The 21,323-nt window shown below is 41.4% G+C and overlaps 1 protein-coding gene across 3 annotated transcripts in view; it reads right to left on the bottom strand.

Annotated features, from left to right (window-relative positions):
* The window catches only part of RAB44 (RAB44, member RAS oncogene family), a 353,899-nt gene that overhangs the window by 141,584 nt on the left and 190,992 nt on the right, over positions 1–21,323 (bottom strand). For all 3 annotated transcript variants that reach the window (XM_069633561.1, XM_069633560.1, XM_069633562.1), the window contains exons 10-12: positions 16,171–16,283; positions 13,426–14,696; positions 10,558–10,639 (exon numbers count right to left, since the gene is read on the bottom strand). In XM_069633561.1, the coding sequence (XP_069489662.1) occupies positions 10,558–10,639; positions 13,426–14,696; positions 16,171–16,283 (1,466 nt within the window). The remainder of the gene's footprint in view (positions 1–10,557; positions 10,640–13,425; positions 14,697–16,170; positions 16,284–21,323) is intronic.

Genomic DNA, 21,323 nt, shown 5'->3' with positions numbered 1-21,323 from the left:
AAATCACGGCAACCCAGTGTGCTTTTTTTTCTTTCTGGGAAAGAAAGACATTTTCTCAAGGACTCGCACAACCTTTGAAACATAAATTGTAACAAGAATGGCGCAGCCCAGCTAATCAGCGCCCAGAGCCCAGGTGCGAACTGCTTGCTTCAGCTAAAAAGTTATGGGAACAAGGTCATATTGCAACAAGTGAGAATTAGGTAATGGGGGCTGGCACAGCTAAACCAACCCACTGACGCAAAAGGCTAATATCCAATTGTCAGGCTCTCTATAAGGGCTACATAGGTTACATAGGTAACCTATCACTTAGCAGCCAATAGCAGGAGGAGTTAGGTTTCCGGGAACTGGTCTAATTCTGTGAGGTTAGCCTGCAGTATGATCATAAAGCTGGCTTGCAAGCCAGCTCCGGGGGAGATGGCGCCTGAACTCTCGATGTGCACGATGCTCTGCGTGTTTTTTTCTTTTTTGCTGCCCAGAAATAAACGCACATGCTGCTGCCTGCTTGGGACTCTGTTGCATTTCTGGGGGCCATATGGGAGGTGTTGGGGTCTCCCATGGCTGGTGAGGGTATGGCTGCTGGCCCCCACTGCCCTGGTGGGGGTCCAGCTTCTCCCCAACACCACCCTTTGTTTCCCCCTCCTTGTCTTGTCGCACCTAGAAACACTTGTGTTCCTCGTGCGTTATAAATTCCATATCATATCATATCACCCTTCACATTGTTTGGTTTTAGCTTTTGCTTTGAGTACAACGAGGCACAAGTATTGCTGGAATTCGATCATTTGATTGCTGGCCTCTTCCCCCTGTTAACCTGCCCAGTGGCAGACATTAGGAAAACAACACCAAGGGTTGAAGTATGGTTTGATAGTGACTAGCGGGCATCTAAGAGGGATCTAATGCAGTGCTTGTCTGAAGTTGGGTAGGTTGACAAGAAGGAATTGCGCTATTGTGGAGCTAAATTTGAAGCAATATCAAAGAGGAAAAAGATACCTTCGTTAAACTCAAATGGGGGAACCTACTGGAGGCAGCCAGAGAAAAGGATGCCAATGCATTTTGGTCCCTCATTAGGGGCATTAAGGATCCGGGTGCTCATATAATCCAATGCAGTATAGCCCCTGAACTTTGATGCAACCGCTTCGATGCACTATATGAGGCACCTGAACCCACTAAACATTACAGCCCTGAGGGAGCACTAGGTAGAGGTTCAAGCGCAGGGGATGCGTGGGATTAACCATCAATGTGGGCAAGGTTGAAGGTGCTAGTATCACTTCTAAAGGCCAGAAAGCTCCAGAGCCCGGACAGGGTGCCTGTCGATTTAATAAAAGACGCACCTGGTATTTGGGCACCATTCCTGTGGAGGCTATTCATGCCAGTGATAAAGCTGAATAAGGTACCGGCTCCTGGCGCAAAGCCGAGATTGTGCCGATATACATAAAAAGGGTGGCAGGGAGAATCCAGGTATTATAGACCTATATCGTTACCCAATACCACTAGGAAAACCTTTGCGAAAGTAATTTTAAATCAGTTACAAGATTGGGTTTCATCAATTAACCTTATTCACCACCTTCAGGCAGGGTTCCAACCCAGGACTAGCACCATTGACCAATGCTTTTGCTTAACTCTCATTCTGCAAAAATATACTGTTCTCAACACAACTTCCAATGAATTTGTTCCAGAAGAAAACAAAGACCAAGGTGATGGATGGTGTCTAGGTCCAAACTATCAAAATTCAATGATTGCCATCTAGAAGTGGAAGGCACCAAACTCCAACAGGTTACATTGCATGTCTACCTTGGAGTAAGGTTCTCAGACACTGGCAATTGGCAAGCACAGATCGAAAAATCTAGCAGATCCCTAGAAATGAGTGTGGGGGTCAGAAGAAATTCTTTAAAAGCCATGGGGAAAGGGCTGTTTCTCCTGCCAGTGAAGTCTATAAATTACAGACTGCTTCAGCAGCTCTATACAGTGTGGAACCTTGAGGTCACACTGAGAGTCAATCACTGGTGCTCTTTGAGAACACATTTCTGAAGTCCCTTCTCAGGCTCCCCATGAGTTTCCCGACTGGCCCTTGGCACCTAGAGTGTGGGCTGATGCCACTCACATCTCTGATTGGCCTTAAGCCAATTTTCTATTGGGTAAGGCTCTGGGGGAATACAGAACTCATGAAGTACAGAGAGGACCTTTTACATATTCTTGGCTTTGTAGGAGGGCACTCTCTCCCCTGCGTGGGCCACGTCAAACAACAATTGAATTCCCTTAATGTATGCAGCTTTTAGTTGAACCCTAAGAAGATAACCAAAAGCAAGTAGCACAAGGTGAATCTCACAGCCCAACGAGCCATGTTGGACCATTTGGACACATTGTGCCTATGACTCAAAACGGGGTGCATTATCTGTCCCTAAAAAATGAGTTCTACCCAGAGAAATATCTGTATTTTATTTGCCCGGCCTATGCACACGCACTTTATATGGAGTTTAGAACCAATACCCTCAAGGTTGATGAGTTTACCTGTAATTGGAAAGGCTATATTCCTGCTATATGTCCATTGTGCTGCATTTGTGCTGAATCTTTAATGCATTTTATGTTATTTTGTGCAACATCAAAAGATCTGAGAGAGACATATCTGTTTCCATTGTTTAAGAAGGCCCAAATTAACAGAGTAGCAGAAGCGCTCTTGTTTTGCCAAAAGACTGACAATCTAAATGTGGTATATTTTGTGGCAAAATATATTCACTGTGCATGGTCCACAGGAATTATTTGATTAGCCACTCTACTGCTGTATCATGATAAATGAACGTCCCTTCTTGACATGAGTGTCGCCCACGATATACATAGTGTTCGATGAATTGTGTGATGAATTGCTGGTTTCACCAAGTTTTAACATATTAGATCTACTGTATTTTTATTTAATTAATTTCTCTGTATTGTATTTTATGCTGTGTGCTAAAGACCTTTGATGTTGAATAAAGCTTATACGAGCAAACAAGCTTCTTTAATGGGTGACATGACTGGTGTAGAGAAGCAGCCGAATGCCTCTACAGGACGTCCCGCCCCTATTCTGCCTATATGTTGGAAAACGGAAATTGCGACGTGTGCATGCCAGTAATGATACCTATACCGCAAAGAGTCTTTGAGATGAGGTATCCACTAAGAAAGCCCTGTGTGAAGTATCCCCGGAAGACTAATGGTCTCCTGAGAGAAGCGACTGAAGAAGTGTGCAGATGTAAAAATGAGAAGCTGCTGACGTCATGAAGAAAGAGAATGACGCACTGAAAAGGATGAACAGAAAAGAGGATGCATAGGTAATATAAAATCTGATGGCGAAGTAAAGAATCGAGAAGATTTTCATGTGCGGAACGAAGATTGCATGAGTGTGAAGAACACCAGAGAAAATGCAAGCCGTTCAATAACCGTACAAACGCTGTAAACCAAGTAGACTTAGTATTCAAAAGGCTGGCTATACGTAGTATATAGACTCCAGGGGGTGCCACTAACATATATGTATATAGAGTTCTGGACATTCGATGACATATTTTAGCAAGCAAGTCTTCATGAAGGAAGACGGATTGGAAGCTACGTGTGTCGCAACAAAGAATAGAAGCAAGATCAGAGAGGCTGTCTGGCTTGATGTCAAAGACTGGAAGCAACCAAAAATTGGTTATCAGCGTGCAAAGAACAGTACACGTGAGAAGCCAAGGCATCCCTTGTTAGAGTTGCAAAGAAGAAACACCATGGATGCCAAGTTTATTCATTAAAGATGAATAAATGCTATAATATGAGCAAATTCACAGTCTCTGAACACATGAGCTCATGAACACATGAGCAGAGGATGAAAATAGATGAAGAGCATGGTGCACCGGACTGAAGATAGCAAGTGCTCACACTCCCATATATTCCCAGAGACGAGAAGCTACTACAAGGCCAAGTTCAAAGACAATGTGAATGGCAGACAACATGATTGATGAGAGATGGCAGGCTAAATGGGTGGGAAGATAATGTCAAGTCGACCCACAGCACCTGGGGTACCAGGTTACGTGCTGCTACAGCATTGAATGTTCCAGAAGGGTACAAGTGTGCCAACCAATTATAGAGGGCTGTATAACAAAGAGCCTTATAGTTTAAGAGCCAATGAGGTGTTGTGTTTCTAATTATTGTTGAAGGTGACTTGCACAAAGGGAGGGCATGAGTGGCCCACCTGACTATAAAGACCCAATCACAGTCCTAGCACTTATATAAGTATACTTAGATGTTCCCCTTGAGCCAACCACGATCCCATGTAAGTTTTCTTAATTTGCTACATAGTGTGACATCACAAATTATGTGTTCTTGCTATAAAGGTGTAATTTTTTGTTAGAATCTTTGGGATTAGGCTTTACAACATCAGTTGATGTCCGTTGTACTCCCTGTTTTAGATAATTGTTAATAAAACAGTGTTATTTGCCAACTTTCTGCGTCTGTCTTTTTGCGTAGTTTGAGAAGTTATTCTCTGTCCCATCCATTGTACGGCACGTTACCTTGAGTAAAAGGGCCTAAGGGTTCACTGGGGAACCCTTTGTTGGGCAACCTGTGCTTTACAAAAATAATTAATTGTGCTTGCTGTACTTTTTACTGTCCTTTCACACGCCAATCAAAGTGGTGGGCCTATGTAACAAATAGCACAATGCTTATTGGATGAACTCATGGTTTGGCTTCTTTGTCAGTTTCAGACTGCTCTGTCTATAAGAGTTCAAAATGTAGCGACGCTGTGTTCTGGTGAACTTTGGGAGTCATTCTGAAATTAGCATAGTGCAAAATGAAAGCATAAAAGCAAGGCATAATGATTTTACATTTGCATTTTGCACTGCAGCAAATTTTTGTGCCCTTCCGAGGCATAGGAGAAGGAACCAAAACAGAGTTTGCATCTCCCATGTTATTTTGTGATGAATCCAATGAAGTCATCACCGATTCCACGGCAGTAACCTCCTCACATGTGGCCAGGGGTCGGCAGCCTCTTCCTGACCCTGGGGCTGGATGAATGAGGGAGGATCACAAGGGAGAAGACAGCCCCCGATGAGATGTGATGGGTTAATTGGATGAAACATGGTATCGCCCATTTTCCCATGAAGAAAAACCCTTGATACCCTATACGCTAATGGCCACTGTACCAGGCAATTGCTGATCTGCAGAAGTACCAAGAAAGATAGAGAACTATGTTTGCTAAACAAGAAGGAACTTTTGAAAGAAATGGAAACCATAAAACTAAGTAGCTTTGTAAATAACAGTATTATTGTGGACCACGAAAGACTCAAAGAAATGTTAGACCAAGAATCATTTGTATCAAGGAAGGATCATTTATATCAAGGAAGGATTTGTATCAAGGAAGAATCCAGGGGAAGGGAACCACCCTCAGGAACCCAGGCTCTTTGACCGTGGAGAACTTTTCTGTTGGTTCTGTAAAATTGTCCTTTATGAACTCTTCTTTAAATCACCAAAGGTTCAAGACATTCCCTTTTTCACCTTATAGTTTGGTTTATAGTCTGAGGGTCAGAATAGAACGTTTGGACGCAAGGGGCCTCATTAGGACCCAGGCGGTAAGGGGTTTACGGCGGCGTAAACAGCGCCGACCCTTACCGCCTGATTCCGAGGTCCCTTAGCGCCATGGAGGATTTAACACCTGCTTTTAGCAGGTGTTAAAATCCATGGCGCTAAGGGACCTTGTTGTTAATTACGCCACCGTAATTTACGGTGGCGTAATTAACGCCTTCCCCACTCCCATTATGCCCTATGGGGCAAAAATGGGAATGGGGAAGGGTAAATGGGGATTGGGGACTTACCGCCCCGCCAACCTCGGAATGGGGCGGTAAGTCCGCCAACCACCATGGCGTAAACGTAGTTTACGCCATGGTGGTAAAGGTACGACCCAGGCGGTAACTTACCGCCTGGGTCGTAATGAGGCCCAAGGACTGTTATGATTTTGAAATCCTGACACAGACAGATCATTAGTTTTTTCTTTAGGTAGGGAAACTCCTCTTGGTGCAGGGTCAGAGAAGCCTTTTCCCAACCCTTTTTTGTTTTCAATAAAAGTATTTAACCAAAAACATGGCAAACCTCTGTCCGGCTTTCATTCCTGACTCTTCACAGTTTCCTCGTCCATCATGGACGAGCACAGTAATTTATGCCTGCATGAGATTATCATACAGACATAAAACCAATGTATTCCTACGGAATCTGCCTCGCAATTGCACTTGTTAATGAGCAGATAGATTCCAAAGGAACTTCAACTGCAAATAGTAATTTTCAGGTGGTGGTCACTTGTTTGCAAATAGGTTTTAAAAGTGAATAGTAAAGGTGATTTAGCCTTGTTTTACTAGACACTATTACACTCCACCTAGAAAATGTTTAAACGTGCATGCTGTGTACCCAACAACACGGAAGTGCTAACATTGGTGGTCGCCAGCATCCAATTACATTTTGTATCCTAAAATTACCCTCTTTGGGTGATCGCCGAATAGGTTGCATCTGAAGCAGGTTACCCAGATACAACTCATAACAAATGTACACCTGGTTGACAAGTGTACATTGTTTTGAGAACAGGAGTACATTTTTGTGTTAATTGATGTACCTTATACTACCACAAATCACTGCTTTTTCAAGTCATATGTCTCACTGCTGGAAAACTAAACATTTTAAAATCATAATTTAGGAGTCCTCTCTTTCATTTGATGTAACCTACGCAACAATAGAAAGAAAACACATGCTTGTATATTCACAATTCTCCATACTTTAACAGAGGAAATTAACTCTTTCTCGTTCAGAGTTTCTCATTTACATGGAAAATATCACCCTCAGAAATGTTCTCACACTTTTCCCTATCTGCTGTGTCATGGCAGATGGAGAACAGGTGCAAGAGAATCTAGGTCTCCTGGCCTAAGCCCCACCCACCTGGTGCTTTCCAGGTTGCCGCTCTTTTTCCCAATTTAGCAAGCCCCGGCCACCTGGTGCCTTCCAGGTTGCATCTCTTTTTCCCCACTTAGCAAACCCCGCCCACCTGGTGCCTTCCAGGTTGCTGCTCTTTGTCCCCACTTAGCAAACCCCGCCCACCTGGTGCCTTCCAGGTTGCTGCTCTTTGTCCCCACTTAGCAAGACCCGCCCACCTGGTGCCTTCCTGGGTGCAGCTCTTTTTCCCTACTTCCTTTACAGATGGGGAGCAGGTGCAAGTGGATCTAGGTCACTTGGCCTAAGCACCACCCACCTTCTTAGCCCTGTCTCTTCCTTCCTGCTCTTAACTCAAGGACGTCTCTCGCCTGGGCGCCCGAAGCAAAGGGCTGATGAAGAACAGGGCAATTCCTGTTTGGATCTGTTTGGGCCAGAAGGACCCAGGGCCCGACCCCCTGCTCAGACAGCAGGTAAGCATGCACCAACAGGTGTATACTTCCTCTGTTCCTCCCCACCCTCTCTGGGCCCCCCCGTGATGTTCCCTTGTGCCCCCCACCCTTCTCGCACACAGGTGTTGCCTGTTTTGCTTGATTCTTCTACCCGGCTCCCCTTCCCACCCCAGGCTACTTCTGCAGGAGTCTGTCCTGATACATTCTGGTTTCACCATCACCGTCTTGTGGCCAATGCTGGATTTGACTTTTATGGACTTCATTGATTCACGGTGCGTCACCCTTTTTCAACTCTCATGCTTGAATTTCTTTGCATTATGTACTCATTTTGGCCCTAAATCATGTTGTTCCCATCTACATCTTGTATCCTGGCTTGCAACATTATGTGTTACTACTCACTTATTCAATTGTATTCAATCTACCGTCCTGCTTCTCCACTCTTTTTGACTGCTTACTATTTGTTCTCTCCTCCTCTGCCTTTCTCCCTTTACCTATCTTCTCCCCTTACTTTTTTCTTTGCACTACCTCTATCAGAATTGTCCCTGTACCTTGTTTGATATCAACCATGCCTGTCTCCTACCGCATCCACTTACTTGCCCCCACCCAGCACTATCTGAAATGTCGTCAGGCCTAGTACGATAGTCGCTTGTTTTGTTACTCCCCTCCCTTTCTGCACCCCTCTCCCTCACCTTTTGTTTTTCTCTGGTTCTACGAGAAATGTCGTCAGGCCTAGTACTGGTGTCGCCTGTCAGTTTCCATTTCCTTCCAACTCTCCCCCTCCATTCCTTATTTATGTCTTAGCTCGTGCACTATCTGAAATGGCGTCAGGCCGAGTACGATAGTTAATTTCAAATCCTTACTCTTCATGGCCTGTAAGAATGTCATTGTATTTTCCCTTGTTCCATCAGTTGCCTTGAAGTGCTTTGAAACACATTGGGGGTCATTCTGAGTCGGGCGGTAAGGGTTAACGGTCACCGTTAACGAGACCGGTGCCGTTAAACCCTTACCGCCCTACTCCGAGTTCCCTTTGCGGGTTGGTACTTAACGCCTGCTTTTTGCAGGCGTTAAAAAACCAACCCGCAAAGGGACCTAGGAGCTAATTACGGCACCGTAATTTACGGGCCCTTGGTGAATGGGGAATTACCGACCCCGCCAACCTTGGAATGGGGCGGTAATTCCGCCATTCACCATGGCGGAGTCGGAAAGATAACGGCGTCAACCAAGGCGCTAATAGCGCCTTGGTTAACGCCAGGGTCGGAATGAGGCCCATTGTGTATAAGCGCGATATGAATAAACTGTCATATCATATCATATTGTGCTCCCATTCTTAACCTTGACCATACCAAAGCTTCTTACTATAAGATGTGTTTTTTTCCTGGATTAAATCTTTTTATTGTAAAAAGAAAATTAGGAACATAACCAAACAAATCAACAATTTCAATGAGAGGGAGTGGTGCATATTAAATAGAAGAGGCCATTTTTTTGTCCAATAAATAAATAAAATATGGCGCCTGGAAACACTTGTGTATAGGCACCATAAAAATGTCCAATAAATAAATTGACCAACCGGTGAAATTATATTCAGGACAAATATTGCCACCAACGTCCTGTTCCCCGCCCCCATTGCCCACCGCCCATAGTGCATTTGTTATATGGACAAAAAGAACTCACAGATTGCAATTAACAAACCTAACGCGAATATGCGTCGACTAGTCGGGGTAAATCGGGTGTCATGGGTGTATGAAGGTCTAGATAACGTTATCAGCTGGTTCCCAAGATGTATATGCCTGTACAAGGCTGGCCTCACGTCTATAAAAAGATCGCTCAGCTGCACATGTTTTGGCAAAAGCTTTAGCCGTTTCTTTTTGTTCGTCAGGGTTATGGCTTCCCAATCTGGAAGTATACTTAAGCAATATGCCCCTCGCCACACGGCCATTGCCCCGCGGCGAGGGGCATATTGCTATTAGTACCCTGGCCCGCAAGACCGAGGTACTAAAAGCAATCAGTTTCTGTTCCAAAACGCTGCAGCGTTTCTTTTTTAAATAGCCCCGGAGTTCGTTTACCCTGATTATGCTGTTCGGTGCCTCCTCATTGGCTGAAGGGCTGCCACACCCCCCACCAGGCATGTGAACGAAGTGAAAGCTTTGAGGGATTCTCGCCGAGTAATGGATTGGGCGAAGGCCAATCAGAATGTTTGTTACAAGATTTGTGTCTGCTGCTTTCCCGTGGCAATATCTATATATAAACCTTATGCCAACATCAAAAGAATCGAAAAAAAATTCTAATGTAGCATTTTGAAACCTAGGAACATTTGCTTAGAAGTCATTTAGCCAAATTCAACAGTAGCATCCGGTGTTCAGGGGTTGACCAATTTGAATGCCTAGCATTACCTTGTTTCATGCTGCATTCCAAGCAACCTGATTGGTCATTCAGGCTTTCACCCACTACCCCTTTGCTCTGCCCATCACCAGAGGTGGCCTCTTACCCCTGAGTGTCTGCTACCCGCACCAGCGGGCTCACAATTCTCTGCTTCCTGGGCAGCTGTCATCTCGCCTCCAGCCTCTTTTCTTTGGTGGCCATGTTTGTTATAGGGGTTTTTTTAATGTGAAGAAACAAAGTTCCTGATCTTCTCGGTGCAATTAACTTTGGTGGTGCGACATTGCCATACACTGTGGGTCTCAGAATTATGGCCTAATTAAAATCATTCTAAATCTAGCTCTAGTGCTTCATAGGTTTAGTCGCAATATTTATGAATCAATGCATTTTTATTAGCGCCAATTAAATGTTGTGGCACTTCTAGGGGATTCCCATACTGGATGGCTCCATCTTTAGTACTTTCCTCAACCAGATATGAAGGGCACATTTCTTTCACTCACCAAAGAACATTCATCTCTTTATTAAGAGCACTAGCCTTTCGGCAATCTCTAGACCTGTTTGTTTTATAACCAAACATTTGTATGACAATGTTTGTGAAACAATAAACATATGTCAACACCTTGAACACAACTGCTTAAGTAGGCCTTTAACTTAATCTCAGGAACTTTAACGACCGGTGTGTCCCACACCGACTAGTTTGCAGGCTAAAACACTGCATGTGAATAGCAGAAATACTGCCCAACTCATAATGAGGCCCTTTAATGACTACCGTAAAAGGTACCCATCAATTAAGATTATTAATTTGGCATGCATATCCTACCTTTCCTGCCCAGCTGTGTCCCACAGCTGTAGAGCGAAACACTTGTTGTCCACAATGAGGGTTTTGATGCGATAATCCATTCCTAAGGTGACACAACATTGATGTTCTTGTTAGTACCCGCAATAGCGAAATAGTGCCATCCTTGTCCCACAGTTATTCCCCATTTTTCTGATCTTATAGCTGTTCAGTATCAACATTTTATACATTTGCCTGAATTTGACTCTTTAAACCTGCAATGCCCTGATACCCCGTTTGGGTCCGACAACCTCACCCCATCCACTGCATTTTTAAACTGCTTCTCAAAGCCCATCTTTTTAAAAAATCTTACAAGTACACAACTCATCCCCATACCTTGCAATGTGGCATACTGATGGAAACTTGAGCCTTTGGGATATATATTTATTTGAAATCAGTGGAAAACCTAACTCTGTTCTTACTATTTGTATTCAATACAGAATAACAGGGCTTATTTCAAGCAGAACGCTAACACTCTGAGGAGGGTGTCGCTCATGGAACAATAGTTGTCTATTACAGTCCTGATTACAATAATACTGCGAAGTTGCAGGTGATTTAATGTGAAAATCGTGAAAGTTAATAGGCAGAATATTGAAAATTTTGAGCAATCTAAAATTAAAGAATTGATGTCTTTAACATTAAAGGTATGATGAAAATTAACATTTAAAATTGAAGGGTAGAAAATCAAAGATAAAGTGCCATGTTTAATATACATAACAACTCTCCTTGACCTTCCATCAAAGGAAGAAATGTCTTGCCCTCAGAGGTTCACTGCAAAAATTAAAGCGATTTCCTGACAATTCATCAATATTCGATCTCAGTGACAAGATGTCTGCCGACATGTGTTTGACTTCAGTGAGCAACCCGTCTAAAGTTATTTTAACCATCTTCTTGATTACAGGGTAAAAACCCTTTACCCTTTGGTATCTGCTACTGAACAATACTTTTCCTGGATACTTATCATAACAAGTGTATTTTCAGATTGTACATTCACCCCCACGGGCTATCCTGCACTTAAGGAAGGTAAAATATCCTTTTATTGTACTCAATAATACTCCTTTTATTGTCCTCAGACGGAGGAAGGGCTGAGGTCACAAAGCCGACGACGTAAATCTCTGTGGTGGATGGAATATTTCACTGTGCAACAGAATCATCTATTGTACTTCCCCAAACTTCCCACTTTGGCAAGCCTCTGGATACTTATTCTAAAATTATATTTTTCAGTATATTCAAAATTTTGAAATTCGAAATGTTATGTTTTCTAGATTTTCTATTTGACCTGCCGAGGAATCATTACATATTTTTAGTAGTTACTATTACTGGTATCATAGCGCGGCAGTGTTTTACAATGAAGGCACTATAGAACTTGATGCTACACTATCAAAAGCCTTTTTGTATCAATCGAGATTTGTAAAAAACAAATTGACATTTAGAAAAATGCCTTTTTTTACATAACTCGATTTCAATATAAGAAACGTGGAAAAAAAAGCTAGTACAAGTGAAAAATAGGGACAAATACAGATGAAAAAGAATAATGGAGGAATGTCATCAAATGTGGAAAATTCTTTATCCGCACCCGTCACTGGCACTCATTTTGAAGATCAGTATGCTGAGTGCTTCCTCTAGCATTTATTACAACCTGTGACATGAAGGTTGAACAGGCCTCCCAGCAAGGCTACATTAAATATTCAGCTCTGTCGCCAGCTTCTATGTGCAGACCAGGCATTGTTTAATGTGATCCCTTATGAAGCATAGGCTAATGTTAAATTTGCTTCAGAATTTAAAGGATTATGGACATTTTGAGACACAATCGTCCTGTTGAGGCTATAAGGATTAAGGCAGCACAGTATTAGACGCGAAATCTGTCTCAATGGGTAGGTTTTTTCTCTATAATCCAGGATGAATAAGCTTCAGAATTAGCCACATGACAGTCGTTTGCTTAAGCCAAGGGCAATCTGAGACACCGAATTGCCTACTAGATTCCCTATTAGATCGTAACAAGCCCCATACATGGTCACCTCAGAGCCCAGCCTTTAATGACATATTTAATTTGGTATTTTTCTTGGCACTTTGTTATCAATTGCTGTGTGTCTGAGACTCCCAGCACATACATGCTTGCCAGTTGTTATCACTTCATAAATACCCAGAAATTAAATTAAATAATGTATTAACCATTTCTAATACATTATCTAGAGTTGATCAGTAGCAAGGCCAACACAGTGTATGACATTCTCCTTACATTAGGGTTCGTTTATAAAATCTACTCATGTTCTCAAAATAACCAGAATGAACTTGCATGAGAAATGTATCCATATAACGAATAGGGATGGAGAATATTTTCATTTTTGTCTGATAATTCTGAAAAACCTACTCGGTTGACTATTTCAGCTGACCCTAACTACCATGTCTTACATGACCCAATGAAAACTGCTTTCCAAACTCAAGGAAATCAGTGGAAAGTGTTGTCAGTTTGTGAACTGTTGATCAGTAGTGAACTCATTGCGATCATTTTCACAGTGTGGGCTGGTCAATTGCTAAAATGGCTGTTCAGATTATACTGGCAGCCCAGTAGGAGATGTGAGAAAATTAAGGTTTTTGGTTATTTAAAAAAAAGAAATGATACGGTTTAGTCACAGTCATAGTGAATGTTAAGCGTCTATGAACTTCAAAATATCCAATAGCTTCAAAGTGATGGTCCCCTGCATTAGATGTCCCCACCCATCTACAGAAACAAATCTACAGGACTCTGAACCGGTTTCACGTAGTGGCTAAGCATTCTGCCTTCTATCCATTGATCATCCTATCGCACATTTCGAATATACCCTATTTTCAAATTAGCCGATAAATACATACCTATTGTGGCGTGGATATCCTGGCGGAAAACTCCATCATGAATGCGATACAAAACAGATGACTTCCCAACACTGGAGTTGCCAACAAACAAAACCTTGTAAACATGATCCGGATTGATCCGGGTAGGGATTGATGGAGTACTTTGACCTTCTAAAATGTCTTCCGCCATCCCTGTTGGGTCAAATGCCCTACCTTCCAGCATTCCTTTGGTGGCGTCTGTTTTTTTTGTCTTTTCTCGGTGATCGCCCTGCCCATATACATTAATTCTGTTAGATTCACCCTCATCGTATAGCGTGCTTTGTTCCTCGACTTCCTCCCCGTTCTCAACTCCTGCTTTGGAAAGCTTTTCCAGAACATCGGCCGTGAAAGTTACTCTTTTTTTCGCTTTGTTTGCAGAATCACTTGTTTCTGAAGCTCTCTCCTGCACCATATGCCGGTGGGGAACATCTTGCTCCGTGCTGAGATCATCTGATACGGCAGTACTTTCCTCTAGTGCTTTCTGGTCTTTCTCCTGCTGCGTTGTCTGCTCACTGACTGGGTGCGGCTCTACATCCCACACTAGGGTATATGTGTCTGGTGCTGCCTTTATAATGCGATCATGATGTATTACCTCCTCAGAATCAGGCTGCTGCTCAATGTGGTCTTCAATGTCTTCACTCTGTGGTCTGCTAAGGACCGCTCCTTGCGCAATGTGGTCATGTTCATTCGTTAATGCAAACGACTGCTCAGAGGCTTCATTCTGCCTAAAGTTCGAAGCAGGCTGGGCTGGACTATGAATGAGAACATTCACTTCTCTCTTAAACAGATTAGGAACTTTTTTAAAGATGTATTCAGCTGTTTCAACGGTTGGATGCACAGGGCTGGCATGGTCATTTCCTTGGACGGATATCGGATTCTGGTCACTGTGACCGAGATCATTGTTTTTCTCTGATGTATGTTTGAGGGCATCTTGCAACATATCTGGCTTGTCCCCTTCTATTTCCAAACTTGAGTTGTGCTCTGAGTCTCTGCCCTGCCTGCTTGCTCGAACGGCAATGTCCTCTTCCAATGGTGGGTCTAACCACTGCAGCCCAATTTTCTCGTACACATTTATCGGTGACATTTCCAGAATGGAGTCTTCCATCGTCTGGCTGCCCGGATCTGAAAGGATTCTCTGCAGAGGTGTGTTCTCCCCTGTCAGGTAATCCGGCAGAGGGTCCTCTTCGATGGAAATAACTCGCGATCTGGGCACCTCCTCGGGTTCAGTAAGATCAGGAGATGTTTGTGTGACACTGCAATACAAAGGCAAGGAATTTTTCAGATTTGACACATGCACACTATACAGTAGATGGATGAATTGTCAGGGGGAATACAAGGAACCAGGATAACCCCAAAAAAGCAATAAACACAAGAAAAACATCAAGAAAGGAGCATCTGTAAGGTGCTGCTATCTACAGACTTTCATCTCTTTGAGGCATATGGATGACAACTGGGTCCCATATGTACGCCCCTACCCAAGACCTACCAGCTGAGGAAGTGCTATGAGGCGACAAGACACAATCATTTTACAGACATGGCAAAACAGTGGCCTTTATCTGAAGGGCTGATTGTTTTTGGGGCTAGTACTGGAACCAAGGTGTGGGCGGGGGGTGGGGGGGCAGAAGGCCTCACATTTATATGTACATTGCAAACCACAAAAGTCATGGACACCCCCAGTTATAGAAGCCAGACAACCCTGCACATGACATCAGAATTATGTTTTTACAGGCAATATTTCACTGTGTTTCTTTTACTGTATATTAATTACTGTATTCCATGAAATGTGTGGAGACCCCCATTGCCCCCTTTTATTATTCAGCAAGTTTGCATCTGAATATTCCGCACAGAGAAACATGTGCAGTGAATATGCTGCAGAAAAATCACTTGAAACTGATTTGACAAATAACTTCAACTAATACGTGTGTGTGTGTGTGTGTGTGTGTATTGTTTTCCTCTCTGTAACCCCGGAGCGTGGGCTTAAGTGGGTCAGCATGTGCTTGCATAATGATATATTCAGTGGCCATGTGTCTTGGCTTGTGGTTGACTCTGCCCCTGCAATTGAATCCTCTCATAACATCTAGGCTGGCAGAACATCTGTACATGGCTGGCCTCTGGGTGGCAGCATTGTACCAAATATGAAGTGTGCATATGGTCATATGCACCATTTTACAGAAAGCGCTGGTAAATATATTTTAAAGTAAACCAGGGGCTTCTTTCTTTACCCTGGTCTGCTCGATGGCTCCTCTATTGTTATTTCTTTGCTTTAGTCTTATTCTTGTCGCGTCTCAAGAGAGTATTACGTCAAAAAACCAAATACCGCTCCTTAAGATAAGTCTGATAATACTAAATGACTTTTTTGTTATGATGTGGATATAAACACCTATGTTCAATATTGTAAAGTAAATAAATATGCCTGGATTTGAAAAAGGCAGATTGCCGAAACACGTGTCATCCAAAGGGCACACAACATCAGATAAAAAAATTGTGGTGATCGTGAGACATCCTGATGCTTGGTCTCTGAGTATTATCAGACTTGTAAATATATTGGCAACCGTCACCATGTGGTGAATGCATTTCCCTTAGGATGAGTATGTGTGAGCGCTTTATAAATGTTAAATAAATAAATAAATGTATATCAGGAACTTGCTCTAGTGGAATTTTTTAAAATTTGGAAAGTATGCATACAATTCAAGAATTGCACATTTGGAAAATGCTCCAATCACTTACACCAAGGGTGGGGTGTCCTTGTCCCTAGAGCTCTGCATGTTCCTTGATGGAGGCTGCAATGCAGCTGGAGATTCCTTTATATCGGTGATGGGGTTCTGATGGTCAGACATGCTCTGGAATAAAATTTGACAGCACATAATATTTACTTCCTTCACTAAAGTCCCCCCATTGGAAGACAAAAAATGAATTTGCATCAGACACATAGTTTCAAGGAGGAGAACATTGGAGGAACTACAAGAACAGTGAAACGCAGGAAAATCTCAAATGTATAAGACACAATAAATGTACAGGATAAGAAAATAATCGAGGCACTTTTATAGACAAAACAGGGAATTATGCAAAAACTAAACAAATAAGAGAGACGGGTCCACATGTGCAAAAGAAACTCTTTGGCCAAAACTATGAGATATTACATTTTCAAATGTACAGTATATTATGAAATTGTAAGATATCCTTTGAAAAATAAGGAAAACATAAGGATAGGACTGGAGATATTAAAAAATAAAAATAAAAGATCCAGTGACTATAAATATCACAAAACCTGAGTTGATCCAATCTGAGACTGATGCAAATTCTGGAATAGAAACTCTATGTTATAAACTTTTGTTATGCATGCATGAAAATTCAAAGTGCACCCAGTCATGGCATTTGTAATATATATAATACCATCAATATAGTTACTGTAAGTAGACAGTGGAGCAAAAAGTATCAGACAATAGTCAAGGTGACATAGAAAAAAATAGTTGGCCCAGCTTGAAAAATGATTAATTTTCTGAACCAGTAGTCACATAACTGGTCTAAACAAAAATATTGAATGGCACCATTTATGGTAACTTGAGATTCTGCCTTCTTGAATGTGCATTGTGTTTTGTGATCCCATATACACAAATAAAATGTGTCATGGTCACACTCATTCGAGGATGAACTATGGGGGCAATATATTTGTGGGATACTAGTCCGCAGAGAATTATGTTTCTCATGAGTATCTTCTTGGATTCCCCCCTTCAATATATGGAATGCATGGCATCATTGTCTTTTATAAATATACATTACAAGATGGCCCCTGGGTTAGACATAGGAACAGGAGTTTGTGCAGGTGTGTTACATAACCACATAATGTTAATCCTGTCAGCTGACTATTACGAGACATGCTTACAGAGGGATTAGCATCGCTTTAAATATCGTAGTTGTGGCTCATGCAGAAACCGTAGCCCTATACGATCACGTAGAACTCGTCCGGATCTCTACCGGAGGGGCTCCATGAGGTTGAGACAAGTCAGTGCACCACACAGCACCAGAGAAACAAGTTAGTTATACTTTAGCCTATCAGGTGGAATATCAGATCTGAATTTGTACCTCACTATATAGTTGGTTTTACTTATAGACCGTGTGTGTACAGTCTGTATATTTATACCCCCCTCTACAGACTGTTCCAGTATCTGTTGATGGAGCCGCCATCGGGATAATGGTCCTCTTTCAACACTCCTACATTTGCCTTAGTACAATCAAGTAAGTCTCTAACGAGTTCAGGCCTCAAACAGACTGTGGCCAGTTGAAAATACTCAAATGGTACCTTAAATGGTCTCTGACTTAGAATAGTGATAGTTCGCCTTATGTGTTCGCAGGTTGACATGAGGAACGAAAAACTTAACTTTATGGATCAAGTTTACATATGAAGCCGGACCACTGATGCAATCACTGAAGGTACTTTGTTCTTCAAAGCGTTGCTGTATTTAACACAGCAATAGCATTTTGGAAATTAGATTAATCAGCACCTTTGTTGGTCTATTTTAGATTCTGCTACACCTTTTTCATTATCTGGTTGCATCTTCAGGTTGATTGGGGAACGGAAGACAGTATATGATAGTATATGATACACCTCTATTTGAATGCCACTCAGACTGTTAATCATAAACGTAGAGGCTACATATTCCAGATAACTAAGTGGTGTTCCCTAAAGTATGTCTAGATTCAGTTTGCAGAGACAGAAACATGTTAGATACATTTGAAGATATGGGAACTGCGTCACATATTTTTTTGATTTTGCAAAGTATATATATATATATATATATATATATATATATATATATACATATATATATATATATATATATATATATATACATATATATATATATATATATATTCTTTTTTTAAATGTACATTTTTATTCGTTTCAAGTCTTGTACAAACACTACAAAGAAACAAGAGTAGGCAACTCCACATTGTGTATGAGCAACCGCAGACACATGAAAACATTTGCTCATAGCTGGTAACAACCATGAGAATCTGCATCAATTAGTGGGGAGGGTCTCTGTTGTAAAAGCAACGAGGATAATGCCCTCCTAAGGTGGCACACATTCTAGGTAGGGATGGTGCTTCATGGTCTTTTTCACTAGGGTGAGAGTGGAACATGGAATGTATGAATCAATGTTTATGTAACAGATGTACATATTTTTTTTTCAAGAAGGGTTATGAATTCAGAAGTGTATAGGTATGAAATACAGGGTAGAAAACAGCTACAAAAACATTTTTAAAATGTAATGAATCCTAGTTTAATAAATTACATCCAAAAAGCAAGGGTGCGTTTGGGAGTCCTACTCATGTAAGACATTCTGTATAATAGTGACGCCATGCAAACTTCCCGTCTATGGTTTTACTTGATGATGGTATAAAATAGGGGTCTAAATGAAGTGGCATCTGATTGTTGATTTAAGAGGTGGCTTCTGAACTAGCGCAGAAACAGTAAATATCTCTCATAATCTAAGAGCCTCTGATGTTAAAGTATTTAATATTTGAGGCACATACTCTAAGAATGTTCTGCCTACTGCTGATAGGTTCTTAACTAAAGGCAAACTAACTTGAATCTGTGTGCAAGATGCTGTTTGAACGGAGGATAGCAGAGGCACACTGCACTGGTCTTGGAAGCGATACCACGCAGAGCAACAGAGGTTTGAATTCCAGACCCGTGCTTGGAAACCAAACTCAGGTACAGTATTAGGCACATTATAAAGAAAACTATTAAATTACATTATTTTACTTGTTCAGGTCATTATGTATTTGTTTTTTGGGTATTTAACGTTGGCTTGACTAAGATTCTGATTTACAAATGGCAAGGTTTCTGATTTGGTGAAAGGAATCCTCCATTGTGTTGTTTTTGGTGAAAAAACCCTGATCGCTCTTAGCATGGCATAACAGGGTGTTGGTGGATGTCTTTTCTTCAAGATAGCTGTACAGCAGAACAAGACATGGAAACAAGACATGGGACAGAAAGATTTGGCCCGATTAGCATCAGAGGCTGTTGTGCTATTATCAAAGACATGACATTTCTGGGTGGCATGAAAAGGGTCTGTGGACACATGGTATCTCTTCCTTATTCAAAGAGTACATTGTTGTTATTGACATAGGAATAGAATTGTTCTAACATGTAAACCAAGACATAATGCAATAGATTAGCATGCACATTCAAGGTTGTCTGGCTGAACTGCCCACAAGTTGACCGCTTGCTCATCGCAAGTTCAAATCCTGGTCAAGGACTGGATAGCTCTCCATTCTTTAAAAGTCGATAAATTATGTACTATTATATTGAGAAATAAAAACACCTGCTATTACAGTGATTAGGACTAAGCAGCATTACGCAAACTATTATGATGCAGGGACAACAGAAGCTATCCTTTAAAAGTCCAACTTGTTTATTCTTTTAGGGTGTCAAAAACTGTCTAGCTAGAACAAAAGTGACCCATTCTATGGCAGTAGGAAAAGTCCCACCTACTAATCGCTGTAGACAGGGTCATGAATAAGAGGCTAAAATTTGTACTATCAAACTAGACACATAAAAAAGTTATAAACTGTGATCCTCAAGAGGCATGAGGATTCCAATTGCCAAGCTATGCGTTATCTCTTTATCAAATAAACTAGTTGAAAAATTGTTTTTGAAATAGGCTCTAGTTTCACAAAATGGGCGGATATGGCATAGGATCTTTAATCAATGTGATTCACGACTACTATTAATACTCCACGAATATTTCTTGAGCAAAGCAATACTAAACAATTTCAGATACCCTTGATCCACGTTTGGATGGGCATGGGTCTTTGAGTATTTGAGTTGGACTTGCATATGATAATATTCCCTCTTGCATAGGTAAAGAATTTTGGAAACATATAGGAATTGCAGTTGGCTAATCAAAATATGTATCAAAGGGTAACTCCCTAGAAGGGCCTGTAATGTAATGTAGTTAAGAAATAGGATTACACAATGCTCATCTACTATGTACCATGAAGAGTACGAGGTAGGAATTTTACATACCGCAAAAGCTGATGCAGAGGGAAGAGTTTTATTTGATGAGTTTCAGCCATAAATCATTCATCTTTTCTATTGTTAAGTGGCTGAACCATGTTAGAAAAGGCCGTAACATGGGTAAGAAACAACCCCAACTCCTACCTCTATGCACTGGCCATGGGTTAACATTGTGTGATGCTACATCTCAAGTACAGCTCTTGACATCAGACAACCCTAAAATATTGCATAGAATATGTATCTCTTCATTTGTCCTGTTGAAGACCTGTGTGATGTATGAGTTTAAACATGTAGCTTGGACCTTTTATATTTTAGGTGTAGATACTAAGTCAGACCTAGTCACAACTGCACCCCACTTTATATAGAATTCTGTAGGGCAAGCAACAAATATTGCCCTAAACCGCCTATCTGTCTTACTGTTAAAATAATAATATTGTTCTTATCATATATGTATATATATATATATATATAAAATATGGTGTCAGTCTATTACTATGGTCCCCTCTGATTTAAAACTAATGATTTCTACTGGTAGCAGGTAAACAACTATTCTTCTCTGATTTTTGTTTGAACATAGTTAAAATATTTTGATTATTGTCTAACTTTCTCTAGTAGTTATGGTGCAATACCTACCAACGTACAGTATATATGTACTGCATATAGTGCAAGTGTTTACCTAAAAGCCCATCAATATGTGACTTTTCTTAGTGAAAGCTCTTGGAGTCATCTTTATGGTTTCCTGAGATGGATTTGGTTGTCAGTGTTGTCATGGTACACTAGAGATGTACTATGATCAGAGAGGCAGCTTGACCCTTGCCTCTGCTCTGTTCAAATAATGTTCATGTTGTTTATCAAA

This window comes from Ambystoma mexicanum, chromosome 13 (assembly GCF_040938575.1).
Source record: "Ambystoma mexicanum isolate Mex_15411 chromosome 13, UKY_AmexF1_1, whole genome shotgun sequence".
Taxonomy (NCBI): Eukaryota; Metazoa; Chordata; class Amphibia; order Caudata; family Ambystomatidae; genus Ambystoma; species Ambystoma mexicanum.
The sequence above is the reverse complement of the archived record's forward strand: the minus strand, read 5'-3'. Positions and strand labels throughout refer to the sequence as shown.